Genomic DNA, 17,767 nt, shown 5'->3' on the forward strand with positions numbered 1-17,767 from the left:
ATGTATTCCTGGAGAAATTGGTACTGGGCCGTTCTCCCTGCAGTTGAACAGCCAAGCCTTTTAACAAAATAAATAAATCCAGACATGTTCGATGCTTTTGTCATTGTTTTGGAATAAAGCCCGGGGACAGAGCACAGGCCTGAGAAGCCTAGGTGGTCCTTGTGTTCTCCCTGTGCCACACGTTTCTGCCCAATCAGACCAGGTGGCTGTGGAGGGCTCGGAGGAGATGAAGTAAGGGAGGCTGGAGTGGAAAGCAGCCATTGGGGAAATGTACTGTGCAGATGTGACTGTTGTGTGTTGGTGACCGAGCACAGCTCCAGCTTTAGTCTACGCCTGAACAAGTACAAAACGGTGTCAGTGCTGTCCCTAGGTCCTCGTTCCAGGTCCTGCTCACAGTCCCTCTTTCCGTTTCAAGTGAAAAGATGTTCTCTGCATGCCCTTGTCTGCTGGCTAATGCCAGAGGCTTGGAGAAAGCAGTATTGCAGGCTCAGCGTGCTTTCAGCTGCTCGCTCTTTTATCACAGCCACTTCTCTGCTGGTCAGTCGCACAGTAGCAATGCAGCCGCTTTATGTACATCATAGGAAATGTTCAAAAAGGGGTTTATTTTGTATAGCTCCCCTCGTACAACGATTTTTCATTAGCAGGGGGGCGAGGGGGAGCGCCTGGATCCCCTGTGGCCACTCCTGCGGGTTTTGAGATAGGACCAAGCATCTCCGAATGGGGATTCGATAGGACCGAAGCCTCTGCCCAGCCACGGCTGGCTCGGGGGCGGCCCGGAGGTCGCAGGCGCGGCCTCGTCTCGGCCTCCCGCCGCCGCCGGCTCCGGGAAAGGCCGCGGTTGCGCCACCCCCCGCAGCAGCAGAGCGTGCCCCGCCGCCGTTGCCACCGCCCCCCCCCCCCCCCCCGCCCGGTAGCGGAAGGGCTGCCGCGGCGACTTCCGGCTCCGGTGCCCTTGGGCTGGCTGGGGACGATGGCGGCCCTGGTGCTGCTGCGGGCGGGGCTGCCGCGGCCCCGCGGCGCCCAGATGGGTGAGTACCCGCCGGCCCCGCTCCCGGCTGCCCCGGCGTCCCGCCCTGCCCTGCCCTGACACCCCGTCCCCGTTCTCTCCGCAGCTTTCCTCGGGAGGAGCCTTGGCCGCCGCCCCGCGGTCCTGGCGGCCGTCGCCGATCGGAGCGCCCCGGCCCGGCAAAGCCACAGTCCGCCCCAGCAGGGCCACGGTACGTCCCGCGCCACGGGGCAGCCCCCGCCGTGGGTGGGTGTGGGTGTGCGGGGCGGGGGTCTCGTCTCCCCCGTGGCCGGCACCCGGTTTGTAAGCCGGCGCTGAAACCGTTTTTCCCCCCGGTCCTCCAAACGATTTCTCCGGTCCAGCCAAACGGCGTGTTCTTCGTGTGCCCGTTCCACCCACGTCTGGTCAGGGCTGCCGATTTTTTGAGCCGGGTGGGAGATTTTAAATGGCAGGTGTCAGTAACCAAAGGCGGAAAAAATTGACGTGTGGTACAGTAGTTTTTCTTGGGTGAGGTGGGGTTACTGGTATTACCAGAATGTATTGCCATCGCCTTCAACAGTACCATTTTCGGTTGATAGCACGGCTGTTGATTTGCAGTCTGCCCGGGTCTGATTTAAAACAAGGTGTGTGTGAACAAGGTACATGTGACTTCACACTGCTTGAATTTGAAACTGATGTTTGCGATGTTGGTATCAAGCGTGCGAATACTGCAAGTCTTAAATAGGCGATATTAACTGAATGTTGAAAAAAGTAAATCTCTGCTTATTAACAAAGGTGTAGTTTTTTCGAATGTGGAAAAAAGGTTGAAAGATTTTAAAAGAAATCAGGAAGAAGGTTTAACATTTCTTATGGTTCAGTAGCAGTAATAATATGAAAACACTGCAACTGTGACTTTTTCCTGGAACAGCAGAGCTTCTGATTCACTGGGGTTAGTCTGAGAAGTCTGATCTACAGGCAGAGAGTATTTCTTAGATTGCTTTTTCCTCTCTCTGTGTGGTTAGACTACACAGAGATGATAAAAGATTACCATTCCAAGACCAAAACTCTGGTCTGTCAGTTGCGCAACTAAATATGAGAAATGTTGTGACTGGAGGTTAAGGATGTTTTTTAGCTGTTATGATACAACTTAGAAGTGGAAAGGATGAAGAAATGCTTGTAAAAGAAATTGTCTTAAATACAGCTAGGCCATTTCCTTCCTTTCTATTCTGAACTTCATATTAACAACAGATTTCATGCATGTGCTGTGAAGCGTTTGTGGCTGTGGATTTCTACAGGGACAGCTTACTAGTCCACAGCCTAGGTCCCTTTCATGTTTTACTTCAGGTCCTTTGCTTTCCTTGTCTTCTCACTTTTCTAAATTTCTTCCTCCTTGCAAAAATGAAGAAAAACATTTCCATTTTTGTTTAGATGGATGGATAATGTCTCTGTGTTAGGTAAGCACTTTTGGGGGTATTGTATTATATAGGTAACTTCACAGAGTCAATTCTTGATGTTTTTAGACTGGGCTGATGCTGACATTCTGGTTCAAAGTATTGCTTATGATGTTAGGGTTTTGGTTTGCTCCAGAACCTTCTAGATGTGTTTTGTTTTGGTTTTTTTTTTCCTCCCTGATAGTATTTGTATGCTTCCAAAACGTAAGAGTTGGTTACAGAGCTCCCTAGCTGGTATTTCTATTTCTAGAGTCATCTGTTATGTGGTTCAAATTGTACCCAGCTGAGTGTCAATGGCGGACTGAAATCCTCTGGCCTGCAGGCTACTTCTAGGCCATATATAACTGTGATGGTCCCAGAAGTTTAATCTGCTATTTACAGTTAAAAATAGCAATATTGGTTCCTGGCCAGAACGGTGCACAGAGTTATCATGATGTGCCATTCACTGGAACTTGTAGTTGTGTCCATCTGGATCTCAAAGCCATTTCTCAAAAGGTGGGAGTAGTAAATAGTATGCCAGCCAGGAAATTCACTAGACAAAAAGGCTTTGCCTTCAGAGATGTTTTCTCCCTGTGGTGGTCGACTTGGACCCTAGTCCTGAACTGCAGGTTGTGAAAGTAGGACTGGTATTTGTTTTGACTTTACCTGTTGAGCTTCTCTTCTTTTGTAGTAAAAGAAGCTTCTCTGTCTTAGCAGCAGCAAAGAGAGGAGTATTTAAAATTAACCTTTTAGACATTGTAAAATAGATACATATTCTATAGCAGTAATTCAAAGGCATCTAGGTTTTGCTTGGATGAAAGCTTAGAAATAAGGTCAGAGAAAATACGTAATTGTGTGGTGCTGATCAAGATGAGGTATCTGTTTTAAAGGTTATGGTACTTCAAACAGGAACTTTGCACTGAAAATACTTCTCCTTACAGGCACTTCCAAGGCTGCGTCTTTGCACTGGACAGGTGAGCGAGCTGTCAGTGTCCTCTTGCTGGGTCTCCTTCCTGCAGCCTACCTGTATCCTGGACCAGCCATGGACTATTCACTGGCTGCAGCCCTCACTCTCCATGGCCACTGGTAAGCACAATAGGTCCCTCAGAATTAAAAGTCAAGTCTGATAGTCAGGGTGGCTCCAAGCCTTAGGTCTTAAATCTGTATATGGCAGTAAGTTTACTGACTTATTTCCTGATCTAGTATAAAACACCTGGAAGGAGATGCAAACAAAGTCCTTACTCTCCAAATTCTGTGACAGTCATGGTCTTTGACAAGACTAGTTGTGCCTTGGTCTTCCTTTGTCACACTGTACTCTCAGTCAGAAGGCAGGATACTTAACTACTGTTAAGGAATCCATAAACATTCTGTAGTGTTCTACACAGTATCTTACCTTAGGAGGACTTCCTTGCCACTGGCTATGTAGAATCTTGGACGTTTTATCTTGTAGAAGAAACAATGTTATATAAACAGAGGGAACAGAAACAGGACAGATCTATATAAAACAAGTTGTTCTTCTGAGGTTCTATGCTGTGGGCTGGTTTTGTACATCTCAATGGTGGTGATATTCTGCATAATAAAGAGTTCATAGCAAATATTCCACTAAAGCAGCTGAGGCTTTGATCATTATTTTCTTGATTCCTGGGAAATGGATGCTTGCTCATGTTGTTCTTAAGTGTAGTTCTGCTGTGATCTTTAATGTGAGTAGGAGTGGTTCCAGCTGCATGGTTGGCCTAACTAGCAACGTTTACACTCTTGAGGTGATGCTAGTCTGTAGTTCTTTGCCACAGGGATAAAGCAGATGAGCAACTTCATGGTGCTTTGGGATGCCAGGTTTTCTTAAATCTCAGTTTTGCCCTTACAAAGTTGTACCAGGGATTCTTGTACTTTCTTACTTACTGTGACTGGGAGCTTCTTCCCAAAGCCCACAGATCTAGTACAGAATTAATCTGAAATGTGGCTATCCTTGAACATATTTGGCAGAGCTCTTTCAAATATAAAATACGTAAAGCTAAGCTTGCCTGCCTTTGGAGCATTTCTTCACTTGTTTAGTATGTGCGTGTTCCTTAGGAAATCTTGTCCTAAAATATGTTGGAAATAGCGCTTTAGATACTTAAGTGGCTATCAGTCCAAACACTATCATAATAATAGACTTACTCAAGATACCTGATGTCATATTTATCTTGTACTGGTTTTGCTGGCATGTAATAAAGATTTCTCTGGGCAGTGAACCTTCTGTGTTGTGAGGTAGATTGTATGTCTACCACACATCAGCTATTTCTCACCAATTCCCTTCCTTGTGCTCAGGGCCACTGGTCTTTTCCCATGAGGGCTTTGTGTGAATTAATTAGTGTGCTGTAAAGTCACACACCAGTTTTTCTGAGAAGTCTTAGCATGGCTCAGTCATGTTGTGCCATGCAAAGAAAAGATCTTATGAAAATCCCTTATCAACACTACAGTTGAAGGGCAGCCTGTGAATCCCAAGTTGAGTATGCCTTATTTATCTGCACTTTGGAAGGCTTGAAGTGTGGGTAAGTGCTGCTTGCACTTCTGACCTTATTCCACTGTCCAGTTGTAATAAATAGCTATAATAGTTTGAGAGTAGTTGCCTTTCAGACCGCTTCCACTTTCTGCTTCTCTTCTGTGTGTCCAGGGGTTCCTTGCACCCCTTTTCTTGCTTTTGACATCTTTATGGTATTAGGATACCACCTAAGTGAAACTGAGCTCAGTGTTCACTTGCAGTGGCATCTGCTGCAGGACTTTGAACCTTGCTAGGTCACTAGTGTGTCTTAATTTGTGGGACACAGGTCTTTCAGCTTCAGGCTAGACCAAGACAAAATCCTAGGAAGAAAACTGTTGCATTAAATACGGTTCTCTCTTTTACCAAGTTGACATCTGTCATTGCAGAAAGCAAATATAATAGTACTTTCAGGAAGAGAACCACGTTAGGTTAATATCATACTCTGTCTTCCTATTGCTGGGTAGTTTAAATCTGGACAAGAGTTCACTTCCAGTCTGACAGATGTAGAAAAAAACCCAGAGTATGCTAATTTTTTGGTTGTCACTATTTTCTAAGCTAAATATGCATCCTGGAGTCTTCTGTGCGTTTGTGACAAGGCTGGTCCCAGAGCCACACGTTGCTGTTCAAGCAAGAAGGCTATGTCCTGTGGTTTCTTTTCTTCAGTCCTTGGAAGTCAGATAAGCTGCCCACTGTTTTTTGGAGGCAGATTCTATTGTCTGAAAGAGCTGTGCTCAACACCTTGTTTCCTCAGTACCACTAAGAAAACTCTGAGCCAATATGTATGTTTTTTAATAGAATATGTGGAATGTTGTTTGTTTTTTTTTTTTAAATAGATGCATCTTCTTTTTGAGTGGGAACTGGGCATTCTTTAGGAAAGATGGATGATAGCGTGTGAAAAAGATGATGTGTTTGAGCCATCTTAGTAGAATGCTCACATAAACTGGGTGGAGTTCAGTGAGAAATGCTCTTTTCTGATTTCAGCTTTTTTCTCCCTCTTATTCTGTAGGGGTCTTGGACAGGTTATAACTGACTACATCCATGGAGATACATCCATTAAACTGGCCAATACAGGTCTGTACGTACTGTCGGCTGTTACCTTTGCTGGCCTCTGCTACTTTAACTATTATGATGTTGGTATCTGCAAGGCTGTTGCCATGCTGTGGAGCCTCTAAGATGCAACCGAGTCCCTGACAAACGCGATGGTTCACTGCTGCCTCTGCTTCATCATATTTTTACCAACATGTTTGATGCAAAACAAATAACCAAGGGTCCATAGTATGTACATACTGCAGCCAGTTCAGAGCTAGTGTTTTAGAAATAAATATCCAACAGCAGTAAAAATATTAGAAAAGAAAAAGTAGACTTAAAGTGGGTAACGTCCAGGTGAGAGTGAGTTGATTTAAGCTGCACTGTAAATTGGGAGGAATTAATTATGTCAATGACAGACTTACATAGCTGAAGGTAACTTTCCTTGTAATGGCACCTTTGATGAGTGTTTTTCTAAAATAACTGTTGTTTGGTTTCCTATCTTGTAAAACAAACTTCGCTTGCAGAAAATTGAACTTTTATTTCTGACCACAACAACTGAACTGTATGTAAGGCACACCCTGTAACTCTTTGGACCCTGAGAGTTGATGTAGAAAAGGGAATACTTATTTCTTAATCCATACAATAAAGAATTTACAGAAATTGTGTGTGTGTGCTTCTGAACGGTTTTTACTACTTTTGGATAACTGGAAATGTTTTCTTTGCAGATAGTTTGGGGTTTTTTTTTCTAAAATCAGGTTCAAATACTAATTCATACTGTTATGTTACTGTTCATACTGTTACTCTGCATTACTTCATTCAGATGTTATAAAACAAAAAATATTTTTATTAATATGTATTGTCCTTAACTTAGAGTTGACTTAGACTTGACTTGAGTAATGTCTATTAGAAAATACAGCCATAATTGACTTAGAAGAAAAATACTTTTGCAGGTTAGTTTTAGGAGCCATAAATAGCATATGGCTTTCATAGTTTCCCTGGAACCTGTATGTTCATCTGCAACATTTTTTGGGGTTTGTTTTCTAAGTAAACACTGGTACACATTTCCTGTGTGACTGAAAAGGCCACAAACCTACCCTTTCTGTCATAGCTTGACATGAGACTGAGACAGTGTTCTTTTCTATGTCTTTAGGTTTTAGAGCATTTTAGGGGGGAAATGAGATTCTGGTTTTTAACTTTCTTCTCTGCATTATCTTTTCTGACTTTCACAGTAGTAAGGAGTTGTTAACTGTTTCCATGTTCTAATGGTACTTCTGTGGTGCTATTAATAGTTAAGAGGAAGAGAATTGTGTGTTACCATTAGTCTGATTATGCAATAAACAGAATGAATAAGTTGCTATTTGAATTCTACAAGACTTTCTGATTTGATCTAATTTTTTTTAAATCTGGATTGGAATTTTTATTTATGTACTTATTCATGTAACCATGGGAAATACCATGCAGCTGGCCACTTTTGTTTTGCTAATCTTGTGGTCAGAATTGAGATGGTTGCTTCTGTCTGATGTGGTCTGATTTAATTACCAATGTAACATTCATTATTTCGTCGTAGTGAGGAAGATGCGTATGTATGAGTCATTGGTAAGTACGTCTGTAAAATCTAAGCACGTATCATAGAACATGTTTGACATTTCTTCGAGACCAAACACAAGATGCACCTGTATGTGGTATTTAAGGTATCTTGTATGAAAAATGAGTTATATAAGAGCGCAGGGAATGTAGTAGTCCAGACCTATGATGTTAGGGGCTAGCAGCTCTGAGACCAGTTCATTGTGTTTCTGAGGCAAGAATTAAAAGGTAATGACCACAGCTTTCTCTACGAATCACATGTTCCTCTGTCCTGTTGAAATTGAATCAGTTTCTTGTAATTACTTTTGATCTTAAAACTTTTGATCTTAGTTATTGTGATGGCCATAACCATTTGGTCTAATCCCATTTTTGAACATTCATCAGGCATATAAAACTAGGAGTCAGTCCTACTGGGTATCCGGATGTGTTAAAATACATTCTTGAGTTTAAGCCCCTCCAGTGAATTCTTCCTAAGTGGTAGTGCACGCAGTGGTAGCTGTAACTGATTCTAAATAATTGGTTTCTTACTGCCTCTAGGTGCTCCTGTAGCAGCTAGATAGGTGAAGTGACAGGGGCAGCAAAACATGAAAAGATGAGACAGGGTTATCAGAGCAGTTTCGTGTCTCTGTGCTTTTTTAAAGCCCCTGAAATTATATTTTTGTTTTGGTTTGGTTTTTACCAAAACAAGTCTTGAGACTTGTCTTATCTTTTCTGCAAGTTTGAGGATTTTCCTCCATTTCATGACAGATAGAGGCCTTCCTGTTTTCTCTGATTACTTCTGCCTGTATCAGGTAGGACAATTGTACCAGCTCTTCTGCATGGCAGGTTGAAGACCCAGGACCCCAGCTGCAATCAATGTTCAGGTTATCACTACCTGGAGTTGGAACAGAAGAGGAAGACCAACACTTACATGTAGAAAAAAAGAACAATATATGCCATATCAATTTCCTCAATATTAAATATGCAGAATGCATTACATTAATTCTAGTTTTGGTGAAATCCAGTGCTTGCTCAGCTCCAAATGTGAAATGGAGTTCACAGCTTGACCCCAACATGTGCTGTGTTGTCACATGCACAAAATAAGATAGGGTCCTTATGGGAGCCAGCCATATCTACACATGTTCCAAATTGTTAGTTTCATTTCATCACTAACCTACAATTGACTGTTAACTTTTAAAAACCTTTACATAAAAGCATAATTTTTTTTTTCCCTTGGGCCCTCCGAGGACAAACAGCTGTATTAGAACTTTAATTGTTCAGGTAAGTTAGCAGTTCTCTGAGCAAAGACTTCCATTAAGTTAAAAATTGTCTGTTGTTTCTACTTCAGTTGAAGGTGAGAATGTCACTGTGTAACTGAGATTGATGAAGATGCTCAGGAAATAATGTTGATGCAAAAAAGTAATGTCAAAGTGTTTATTGGCCAGATGCATGGTCTGCTTATGAAATCTGTTATTTTAAGCTGTTTTCTCTCCCTCCCCAAAATAGGTCTACTTCATCTATGAGACACCTAAGTCAAAAGCTGTTTGATCAACAGGCAGCAAAGATTTTAGGGATCAAACTATACAGGATGATACAGGCATGCACATTCTTGTTTCTTCATTGTGCAATTCTCTTTCCTTCCCTCTGACTGGAAAACATTCTTCTGCTTCTTTTTGCCAAGAATTTGAATTTATTTTTCTTTGTAAGATGCTCATTTTTGTACTGACTTATGGTAGCTAAAAACATAAAAATGGCTTGCCTCAGATGAAGAAAGAATAAGATTTCTTTTATAAAAAGCCAAAATATATTTTCAGTCTGTTGAAGTATGTTATAGGTTGTGACTTTCTTTCTGACTGAAGTTAGAAACTTATCTTCGTGGTTTCATCCACTTCATCTTCTCTTGACAATTTCTTTAGAATTAATTTTCTTAAGGAGCCTTCTTCCTCGAAGGCCAAGAACATTCCTTGTTCTAGCGAGTATTCAAACTTAAATGCTCTGGAGCTACAAGATGTAAACGTCTTTTTGAAAAAGATTACATTGCTTTCACCAGGAATTTCTTTGGGAACTTCTCCTTCCTGAGGAACAAACAGGGAATGGGTTAGTCCCAGCATAAGACCTGAGCAGTTTTGTTTCAGCTCACGAGTTTGAATTCTTAATTTTGCCTCCTACTTATGGATACATAAGGTATGGAAAGCAATACTTACCCTAAATCGAACTATCATTTTTCCACATTCTTTCTCACAACACATGTAATAACTTTTATCTTCTACCTGGACGCTGAATGCAACAGGCATCCCTGCTGAAGGTGTGGTAGTTTTGTAGTAGTGAATGTTGAAATGCATTCCATTGCCTAAATGTAAATTGCTTATTATTAATAGTCTGCTCAGGAGAGAGCTGCAACAACTTAACAGTATTATGTTTTACCATTCCGCTGGCAACTGCTGTCTTCCCATGATACTTTTCCTGACAGGAGAGCCAGGACTTGGATTTTTACAACTGCTGGTAGCACATACTTGACTTTCTGCAATCATTCAATAACCAAGATTTTGAACTTGCAAGAAAGCATGTGAAGTTACCCATTAGTATGGGTAGGATGTTCAAATCCTTTTACATGCATGAAGTGAGAATTGGATTTGTAAATAGCCATCTGTAAATAAGATTATATCTGTATACATGTGATCTGTAAATAAGTATGTTCAACAAATACAGTTCTGAATTAATTGCTGAGGCCCCCCCCCCCCAAAAAAATCAAAGCCAAACCCGTAAGTACATTGTTAACTACTGCTATTAGAGGAAAGTAAGAGCTTTTAGTGCTAAATACATTGTCTGTTTAAACCTAAAAATGATTTTTTTGTAATCCAACACACAAAAAAAAAAAGGAATTAAGAACACAGTTTGTGATAGGAGCTAACCAAAAATCTTAGCAGCCCCTTTCTGCGTGGGACATTCTGCAGGCCTCAAGTCTAATCCAGGAATCTAATCCATTACCAATGCAGAAGACACAAAATTTCAGCTTTCTTAGCTTAGCTTTATTCTTACAAATGAAGTTTAAGTCTTTACTCTCAGTCTCATCATTTAGAGTCAGCGATTACAAAGAACAAAAGCACATCTAGAATAAAGAAATAGTGCAGTGGTTATAGTATATATTTGAAAAATGGTGTACCAGATTTCATCTCCTGATCTGTCACATCTTCAAAAGCTGCCATGTTTAAATCTGGTCGAACCACAAGCAACTGGCTATTTACATTTCGAAGGACTCGGTGGAGAATTTTTTCCTTACAAAAGGCATCACATTCTAGCCCTGTAGAAATATTAAGCAAAGAGGGTCAAATATTTTAGCTGTAATCTAAGATCTTGACAGTTCACTACAGGCTTAATCTTCTCATTAAGGATACCAGGTGAAATAAGTTCTTAGAATGGCAATCTCAAACAGAATGGAGGCCAAGTAATTCTTTACACCTCTGGCTTGTAGCAACCCAGGCAAGACAAGTATTTCCCAGAATATAGCAGTCTGTATATATAAGCAAGAGAAGCTACTCTATCTGTTAGTGAGAGTTCAGAGGCACCAGTTCCCTCTTTTGCCCAGCAACTAGAATTGCATTAAAAGGTCCTTCTGTTAGGGAAGCCACTACCCTGTACCTTAGGAGGAAATAAAGCAACATCAACTTCAGAAGGAGAAGATGAGCTGTAGCTCTCTTTTTTTACAGTAGCTATTATCAGTTTGAAAAGTTGTTCTCCAAGGCACACAAAGCATTTATGAGTTAGTAAGCATGAGCAGGTTAGTTCAGGCAAGATTGATAATGACGTTAATAAATGATGAGCTTTCAGCTTACCATCGTCGTCTTGGTTCCAAGGGAGCAATGAAAAAAAGGAAAGAAAAAAACATTAAGCTCTGCACCCACAAAAGAAACTACTTTCTACCCAGTTTTGTTCTGTGAGATTGGAAGCCAGCCAGCCACCTACGCGTTTCCAGTTGTACTCCCCAGTATCACTAACTCGCCAAGCTGAGCTGTTCTAACTACAGAGTGTGTTTTATTTGTGAGCATAACAAATTCAACAGAATGATGAAACTACCAGTCATTTGAGAACTGGAGTTACCACTAAATGAAGAGGCATGCAAAATATTTTAGGGTTACTTAAGGGTGAGCAGCTTAGGTCAGTTTAAGCCTATAACCAAGGAATAAACGGCGTGCAAAGTTTTGTTTTCATCAGCACTTTTATTCTAAGTGAGCAAAAGGACAGGAAACAGTCATTACAAGTTGCTTCTAAAGAATAGACTGTTTTCTAACTAACTTTATCCTGTAAGACTGGAAGTTATCCACTTATTCCAAGTCCACCCCACAGTATTGCAACCCTTCCGAGTGTCGTCTACGGGAATGTATTGTATGAAGCAACAAATATTCCACTGACTCAGATACTTGGCTAACAATACTTCAGACTGAAGCTTATGGAAAAATTAGGTGAAAGCAGACTGATAAAGGAATTGTTTTTAATCAGTATTCAAACAGAAAAAGTTATTAAATGCTTAAGGTGTTCAGCAATAATATGATACTGACCTGTTAACACTGGGACAGCTGTCTCAGATTCTTTTTGCAGTGAACAGCCTGGGTCCATAATCTAAGAACTAGCATTCTTCTAAGTGGTGGGGATTGTAACTGCTTTGAGGATTGCTCAGGCAACATTGGGGGGGGACGGGGGACGACAGGATTCCACAAAACCAGGGGTTGCCAGCCCAAGGAAAGGATTGAATTGTGTATCAGCTTTTGATCTTCTATGCAGAAAGAAGACACAGTGTGTCTCTTTCAGCAGTGAGTAGTAATTACCTGCAAAATAGAGGCAGAAATTTTCTCCAAGTTGTACTGCACACACAAGAATTTCTTCACCACTCATCTTCACTCTGCCAAAAACACATGGAGAGGATTCAGAGTTAAGAACAATGCTTCTCAGTCTATAAGGCAAGGGAGTCCTTGGGCTAGTTCTCGTCTAGTGCACAATACTGTAATAGGGCTGGCGTGTTTCACTACCTGTTGAAAAATTGCATCTTTAAATGGTGTCCTCTCCTCTGTTGCCTTTTATCATTATTTAGAATAACACAGAGCATCCTTCAAGTTCTGTTATTTTACAAAACTTTTCATTGACTTATGTAATGTTACACAGGAATAAATCATACTCATTACCATTTTCTCTTTCTATGAGAATGTTAGTAAGTAGCTCCATGAACGTATTTCATCAAATTAGTTCTCTTCTCTTGGGCCTGCAAAAATTATCTTCATATCACGGCCATTTGATTTTCTGTTTCTAATTTTCAAATAGGGAAGTGACCAAGACTGGATTAAGCACCCTGTTACTGGCCATTAAGCCGTAAAGGTTATATTAAGCCTACACAGACTGATCTTTCCAGGTTCCCTCTATAAAAGACAGAGCTTCCAAAATACCCAAAACTTAGTCCACCTTTGACTGCCCCTTGGAAAGGCATGTACCTTTTGTATCTTGACCTGGAATTGTGTAGGTTCCCAGAGAAGTTGGGATGTAGTTTATTTTGCAGTAGCAGTGATTTGCTTATGGTGTTTTAACTTTGTTTTAACTCAGGTTGAATTCTGAGCTTGATTTCACAGCTGTTCTCTTTCAAGAGTGGCACACAGAAAAGTGAAGAAGAAAAGATATATTTCCCTTGGGAATAACAACAGTCATTTTACCACCACACCCCCGAACTTACCATTAAAGACCAGCCAGCATCTGCACCTCAGAGATTCCAGCCCCCCATTCTACACACTTCAGGGTTAATTTAGAACTAGCCCAGGGCTGTGCTCTGCTTCTAATGTCAACATACACCCCCCCTCCAAGAACTCCAGAAGAATAATTGTTTTTAGCTTTGTTCATATCCTCAACCTCATACAGTTAACAGCCAGACAGGTTAACTTTATATTCTTTAGCTTTCTGACATAGTGACTGAGACCACGTCACACTTTCAGTCTGTTTAATGGGTAAAACAATGTATATGTTTAATGTATAAAACAAAAGAACAGTGATGGTCATAAATTTGCTATACCCATTCCATTTACCTGCAAGTGCACCCATCCCTTTTCTTCTATCATAAAGTTTCTGGTTATGCTGGCAGAAAAGAGATAAATCTGAATGGATTGTATTGCTTTGCAGGTCACAAATGTCTCCATATCTTCAGTTCTAGCAGTGCGTGAGGGGAAAAAATTACAAAATAAACCAAAAGTTTTGTGGAGTCACCTGTCTTGACTGGGACTTGAACTGTAAAGTCTAGAATTTCAGTAATTTTACTGCTGTTGGGATGGTTGCCATTGGAAGGAATAATTCTAAGAAATAAGCACTAAAATATTTTTATTTTAAAACTGATGGTGATATCCTCTTCAAAATTAAAATGGCATCTCCTACCTTTAAGGAAAAGTGAGAGTAAGAATGAAGGGAATTATAATACAACAGAGGAAGATGTGGCAAAGAATTTCATTCTTTCTCTTCTCTGGTGGTAAACAGTTTTAAAATGTCCTCCTCCATGCCACTAGTTTTGTGAAATGCAGGTGTCACTTTCCTTCCTGTTTCATTTTGGTCTGCATCTTAGTAATTTTTTTTGTTCATTTTCCTAAAATGCTTTCTGTGTATGAATGTTCTTACCTGTTTTATCTACGTTTTTAGAAATAAAGGCATTTTACTTTCTGAAAATAACAACTAGCTACTTTACTATCTGCAGGATCTGATTTACTTGGCTTTGTGATTGGTGTAAAATTTTTGGCCAGATGGACAAAGTAACAGGCACACTGACATTCACCATCACTGCATCTAACCTTTAGGAGCCTAGCATCTGTATGAAGTCTTCAGCCATGAGCTATATGCCTAGCCTCTGTATACAATACATGGGAAGAGACAGTAACAGCAGAATGCACGAAAACTTGTTGATCAGACAGCATCAAATAAACAAAGCCAACAACAGTGATTGTAAAAACACTGAAGTCACTTTTTGTAAGTAGTCTAGAATATGAAGTGCTTAATTCAAACTGACCAACTCCTGTCAAGGCATTCTTTCCCCTTGCACTAGCCACAGAAATAATAAATGTATTAAATGTGTTAAAGCTAGGCAAACAACGGGAAGACCTGGCTCTTGCACTGGGATTTTATTGTGCAGTCAAAACATCTGGCTTACTTCCAAGGCTCTTTTTCACCACATGGGAAAGACTTCTTATACATAACAACTGAGCAATGCCAACAGAAGTAAATAAGCACACACATCAACCCTAGGGACTGGGGTGGGAGAGTCACGGTGATTTCCTTGTCCCTCTAGTAAAGCACTTTGAGGAATGTATTTGAGAGCAATTTTTTTCCTCATCCTGTTTTTTATATGGTCTATAGTTCTAGCTGGTCTGTGCAGAAGAGACACCCAGGTTCATAGCAGAGGACTGCATCTTTTTTTCCAAACACGCGTACCCCAAGCCTTTGAAATGAAATACCACAATACCAAACAGTGCATGCCTCAGATGTAGTGAGGTAAACCAAGAAGTCAAGGGCTACTCTCTTACTCTAAAGCAGAGGGGAGGGCACAGGCAGGACTTATTGATAAAGCATTAAAGGAAAAGGTGGCCCTTGGTTTAATGGGCAAGATGCATAAACGACTACACTTCTTGCCCTGATGTGTAGTAAGAAATGGTTAGACCTTTTACTGAGCATGTTCGAAAGGAACGGTAGAAGCTATAAGGCTTTTTTAGCTGACAGTTCGAGGCAGCGTGTAATGACTTGCCCCGCGGACAGCCACGGAGGGAAGGCGAAGAGCAGGGCCGCGCCCCGGCGGGTCGTGACCCGCTCGGCGCCTGTGCTGAAGCGGAGCCCGGGCCACCGCGGGTTCCCCGAGGGCAAGTTGCTGCCCGCGGAGGGGCCGCTGCCCGCGGAGGGGCCGCTGCCCGCAGCCTGCCTGCGGCCCAGCTCAGGGACGCCCTCCGTCGCCAGCCCCGGCGGAGTGCAGGGCTCTGCCGCTTGCTGCGACCGCAAGAAAGGGATAGCTGCCGGTCCCACAGCGGGACGTCCCACCCGCGTCGCGAACGCGCTAGGAGCGAGCATCTCCGCCCCTCGCGGGGAGCGGCGTACCCCCGTGCCGGCTCGGGCGGGCTGCTCTGCCCCAGCCCCTGCCCGGCGCCGGGAGGCAGCGGTGCGGGGCCCTCCGCCTCACGCAGTCGATCCCGGGTGCGGTGTGCTCCCCCGGCCGGGCTGCTCTCGCAGTTTCGAGCCGAGCGGTTGAGGGTGGGCGGGCAGAGCCGCCCCGCCGCTGCAGCCCCGGGCCGAGGGCGGAGAGGCGGCGGCGAGCCTACCTCGCTCCTCGGCGGGCCGCGGGACGGAAGGGCGAGCGCGGCCGGCGGAGGCGCGGGGACGGCCGACTCCCGCTCCCACAGCCGGAGCCCGCCCGTTTCGGTGTCCCGTCACCACCACCCCCACAGCCCCGGGACGCGACCCCGGGCCGCTCGCACGCGTACCTGGGGGCGGGGGGACAGACACGGGGCCGACAGGCGCGGGGCTGCGCGGTCCCGTCTGGCTGAGGCGCTGCGGCTTTTCCCGAGCCGGGCGTCAGCGCCGTGTCTGCTTCACGTGCGTTCCTGCGAGCGAGGAGGAGGGCGATCTCTGCTGCCGTGGGTGGTGGCTGACAGGGCGATCTAGAGAGGGAGCTTTTATAGCGGCTTGCATCACCGTACGACAAAATGAGCCGACTGAACAAGCTGCAGAGGAAATTGGGACTCTTTCCCAAGATATCTGTCTACGTCCGCACTTATTCTGCGGCACTTCCCCTCCTCGGGGGAGAAAGCGCATCATGCAAAATCTGAGGTTACAAAGGGAGCTTTTTGCGACTGCCTTTATCTCGCACACACGTCTTGTTTCTACACCAGCGTGTTACGGTCCGTTTGCTTGGTTCATAAAGTCTCAAGCAGCAGTTTTGAAACAGGTACCAGCCGTCAGCGCGTAGACTTTCCCTTCTCCACACACTTGCAAGTTGCCCGTAAACATTGCGTCTACCCTGGGGAAAGTCAGTTTAGGATTGAGAACACATGGCGTGTATCTAGCTCTTTATAACAACAGTACTGAGGAATATATTACTGCCGTTTGGTGCGAAATCTTCAAATTATCTTCCATCCCTTTGTACATAAGTAGCTGCAGGGGAGGAATTTATGTTCCTCTCAGGGAAATGGACGGCCAGAAACTAGCTAGTAGTCGAAGCCAGATTAATAGATAGCTCCGAATTTACCAGCTGTAAATTGTTTCCCAGGTGTGTACTAATTGCAAATAAATAAAACGGTGATAGCCATTACTTAGACCTACCTGCTGCAGTCCCAAAGTGTGATGCTGTTTGGAATCTAAGTGCTGCCTTTGGTGGTTGCGAAGCACTTAATGCAACAAATGCTGCTGTAAACTGTAATGGCAAACGCTGTGTAGCGATGGGACAATTAAGGCCATAAAAAACAGGAAAGCGAACTTGGGAATGAATAATTAACCAACATTTTGTATAGTTTGTAGAACTTGGAGGTGTTAACTGGAATCTCCATGCCTTGATTTTCTGTTTATAATGCTGACTAGCCAAGGCATTGGAGTATTCAGCTGTGTAGCTCAGTAAACTGCTCAAGTTTTAGCACTGGGGGGGGGATACACCCCCCCCCCCCCCCAAAACCCCAACGCCTCCAAAACGCCAACCAAACCCAAACCTAAGACTTTCTCTCGCGTGTCTGCATGCCTGTTACTGTTCTTGGAGGAAAACAACAGCAAAAGAAGTGCAGTACAGGTCTGTAGGGAATGCTTTAATGTCTATATGATAAATCTAGGGAGATCATTTTGAGGTCAAAAGTGCATCTTTCAACCTCATCTGAAATAATAATCCTAAAAATACTGACCGTTTTACTAATAACCATGGATTTCGACTGTTCTACACACAGGGAGCAGTGTATTTCTCTGACAGGTTAAGACAAACAAAAACTATGTGTGCTACAGAAATTTATCTTCTTTCTTTAAAGTTGTTGAAAGAAACTAATGAAAGTGATTTGGAAGAATTTAAAAAAGCACAGGAATTCAGCAACAGAGTAAAACCTCCTGTTTCTGACAGACAAACAAAGAAAAATACATTTTTGGCAGCTACTGCTTTCAGATAAGTATATATCACTATTTACAGACACTCAGTTACACTGACTGAATTCCAACCAGACAGCAATATTATATCATCCCCTTTCAACTTCCTGTTTTGTT

The 17,767-nt window shown here is 42.9% G+C and overlaps 2 protein-coding genes across 2 annotated transcripts; one reads left to right on the plus strand and one right to left on the minus strand.

Moving 5' to 3' along the window:
* Positions 1-913: 913 nt before the first annotated feature.
* SDHD (succinate dehydrogenase complex subunit D) lies at positions 914-6,625 on the plus strand. Its single transcript, XM_052786586.1, has 4 exons — positions 914-1,028; positions 1,113-1,217; positions 3,357-3,501; positions 5,943-6,625. Exons 1-4 carry the CDS (start codon positions 971-973, stop codon positions 6,106-6,108), a joined length of 474 nt encoding a protein of 157 aa, XP_052642546.1. The 5' UTR covers positions 914-970; the 3' UTR covers positions 6,109-6,625.
* Positions 6,626-8,948: 2,323 nt separating this feature from the next.
* IL18 (interleukin 18) lies at positions 8,949-16,241 on the minus strand. Its single transcript, XM_052786591.1, has 5 exons — positions 16,015-16,241; positions 12,345-12,425; positions 10,692-10,831; positions 9,733-9,878; positions 8,949-9,603 (listed from the first exon to the last, which is right to left on the minus strand). The coding sequence occupies exons 3-5, from the start codon at positions 10,732-10,734 to the stop codon at positions 9,388-9,390; spliced, it is 405 nt and encodes a 134-aa protein (XP_052642551.1). The 5' UTR covers positions 10,735-10,831; positions 12,345-12,425; positions 16,015-16,241; the 3' UTR covers positions 8,949-9,387.
* Between the last annotated feature and the right edge of the window lie 1,526 nt (positions 16,242-17,767).

The sequence above is a fragment of the Harpia harpyja genome, chromosome 4 (assembly GCF_026419915.1).
Source record: "Harpia harpyja isolate bHarHar1 chromosome 4, bHarHar1 primary haplotype, whole genome shotgun sequence".
Lineage (NCBI taxonomy): Eukaryota > Metazoa > Chordata > Aves > Accipitriformes > Accipitridae > Harpia > Harpia harpyja.

Excerpts from the sequence above, each read along its gene's own strand:
- SDHD (XM_052786586.1), top strand. The coding sequence starts at position 971 with ATGGCGGCCCTGGTGCTGCTGCGGGCGGGGCTGCCGCGGCCCCGCGGC. Across the intron at positions 1,029-1,112 it reads GCCCCGCGGCGCCCAGATGG|CTTTCCTCGGGAGGAGCCTT; the intron begins GTGAGTACCCGC and ends TTCTCTCCGCAG. Across the intron at positions 3,502-5,942 it reads CTCACTCTCCATGGCCACTG|GGGTCTTGGACAGGTTATAA; the intron begins GTAAGCACAATA and ends CTTATTCTGTAG.
- IL18 (XM_052786591.1), bottom strand. The coding sequence starts at position 10,734 with ATGGCAGCTTTTGAAGATGTGACAGATCAGGAGATGAAATCTG. Across the intron at positions 9,879-10,691 it reads AGATCAGGAGATGAAATCTG|GCAATGGAATGCATTTCAAC; the intron begins GTACACCATTTT and ends ATTTACATTTAG. Across the intron at positions 9,604-9,732 it reads AAATGATAGTTCGATTTAGG|GAAGGAGAAGTTCCCAAAGA; the intron begins GTAAGTATTGCT and ends TTTGTTCCTCAG.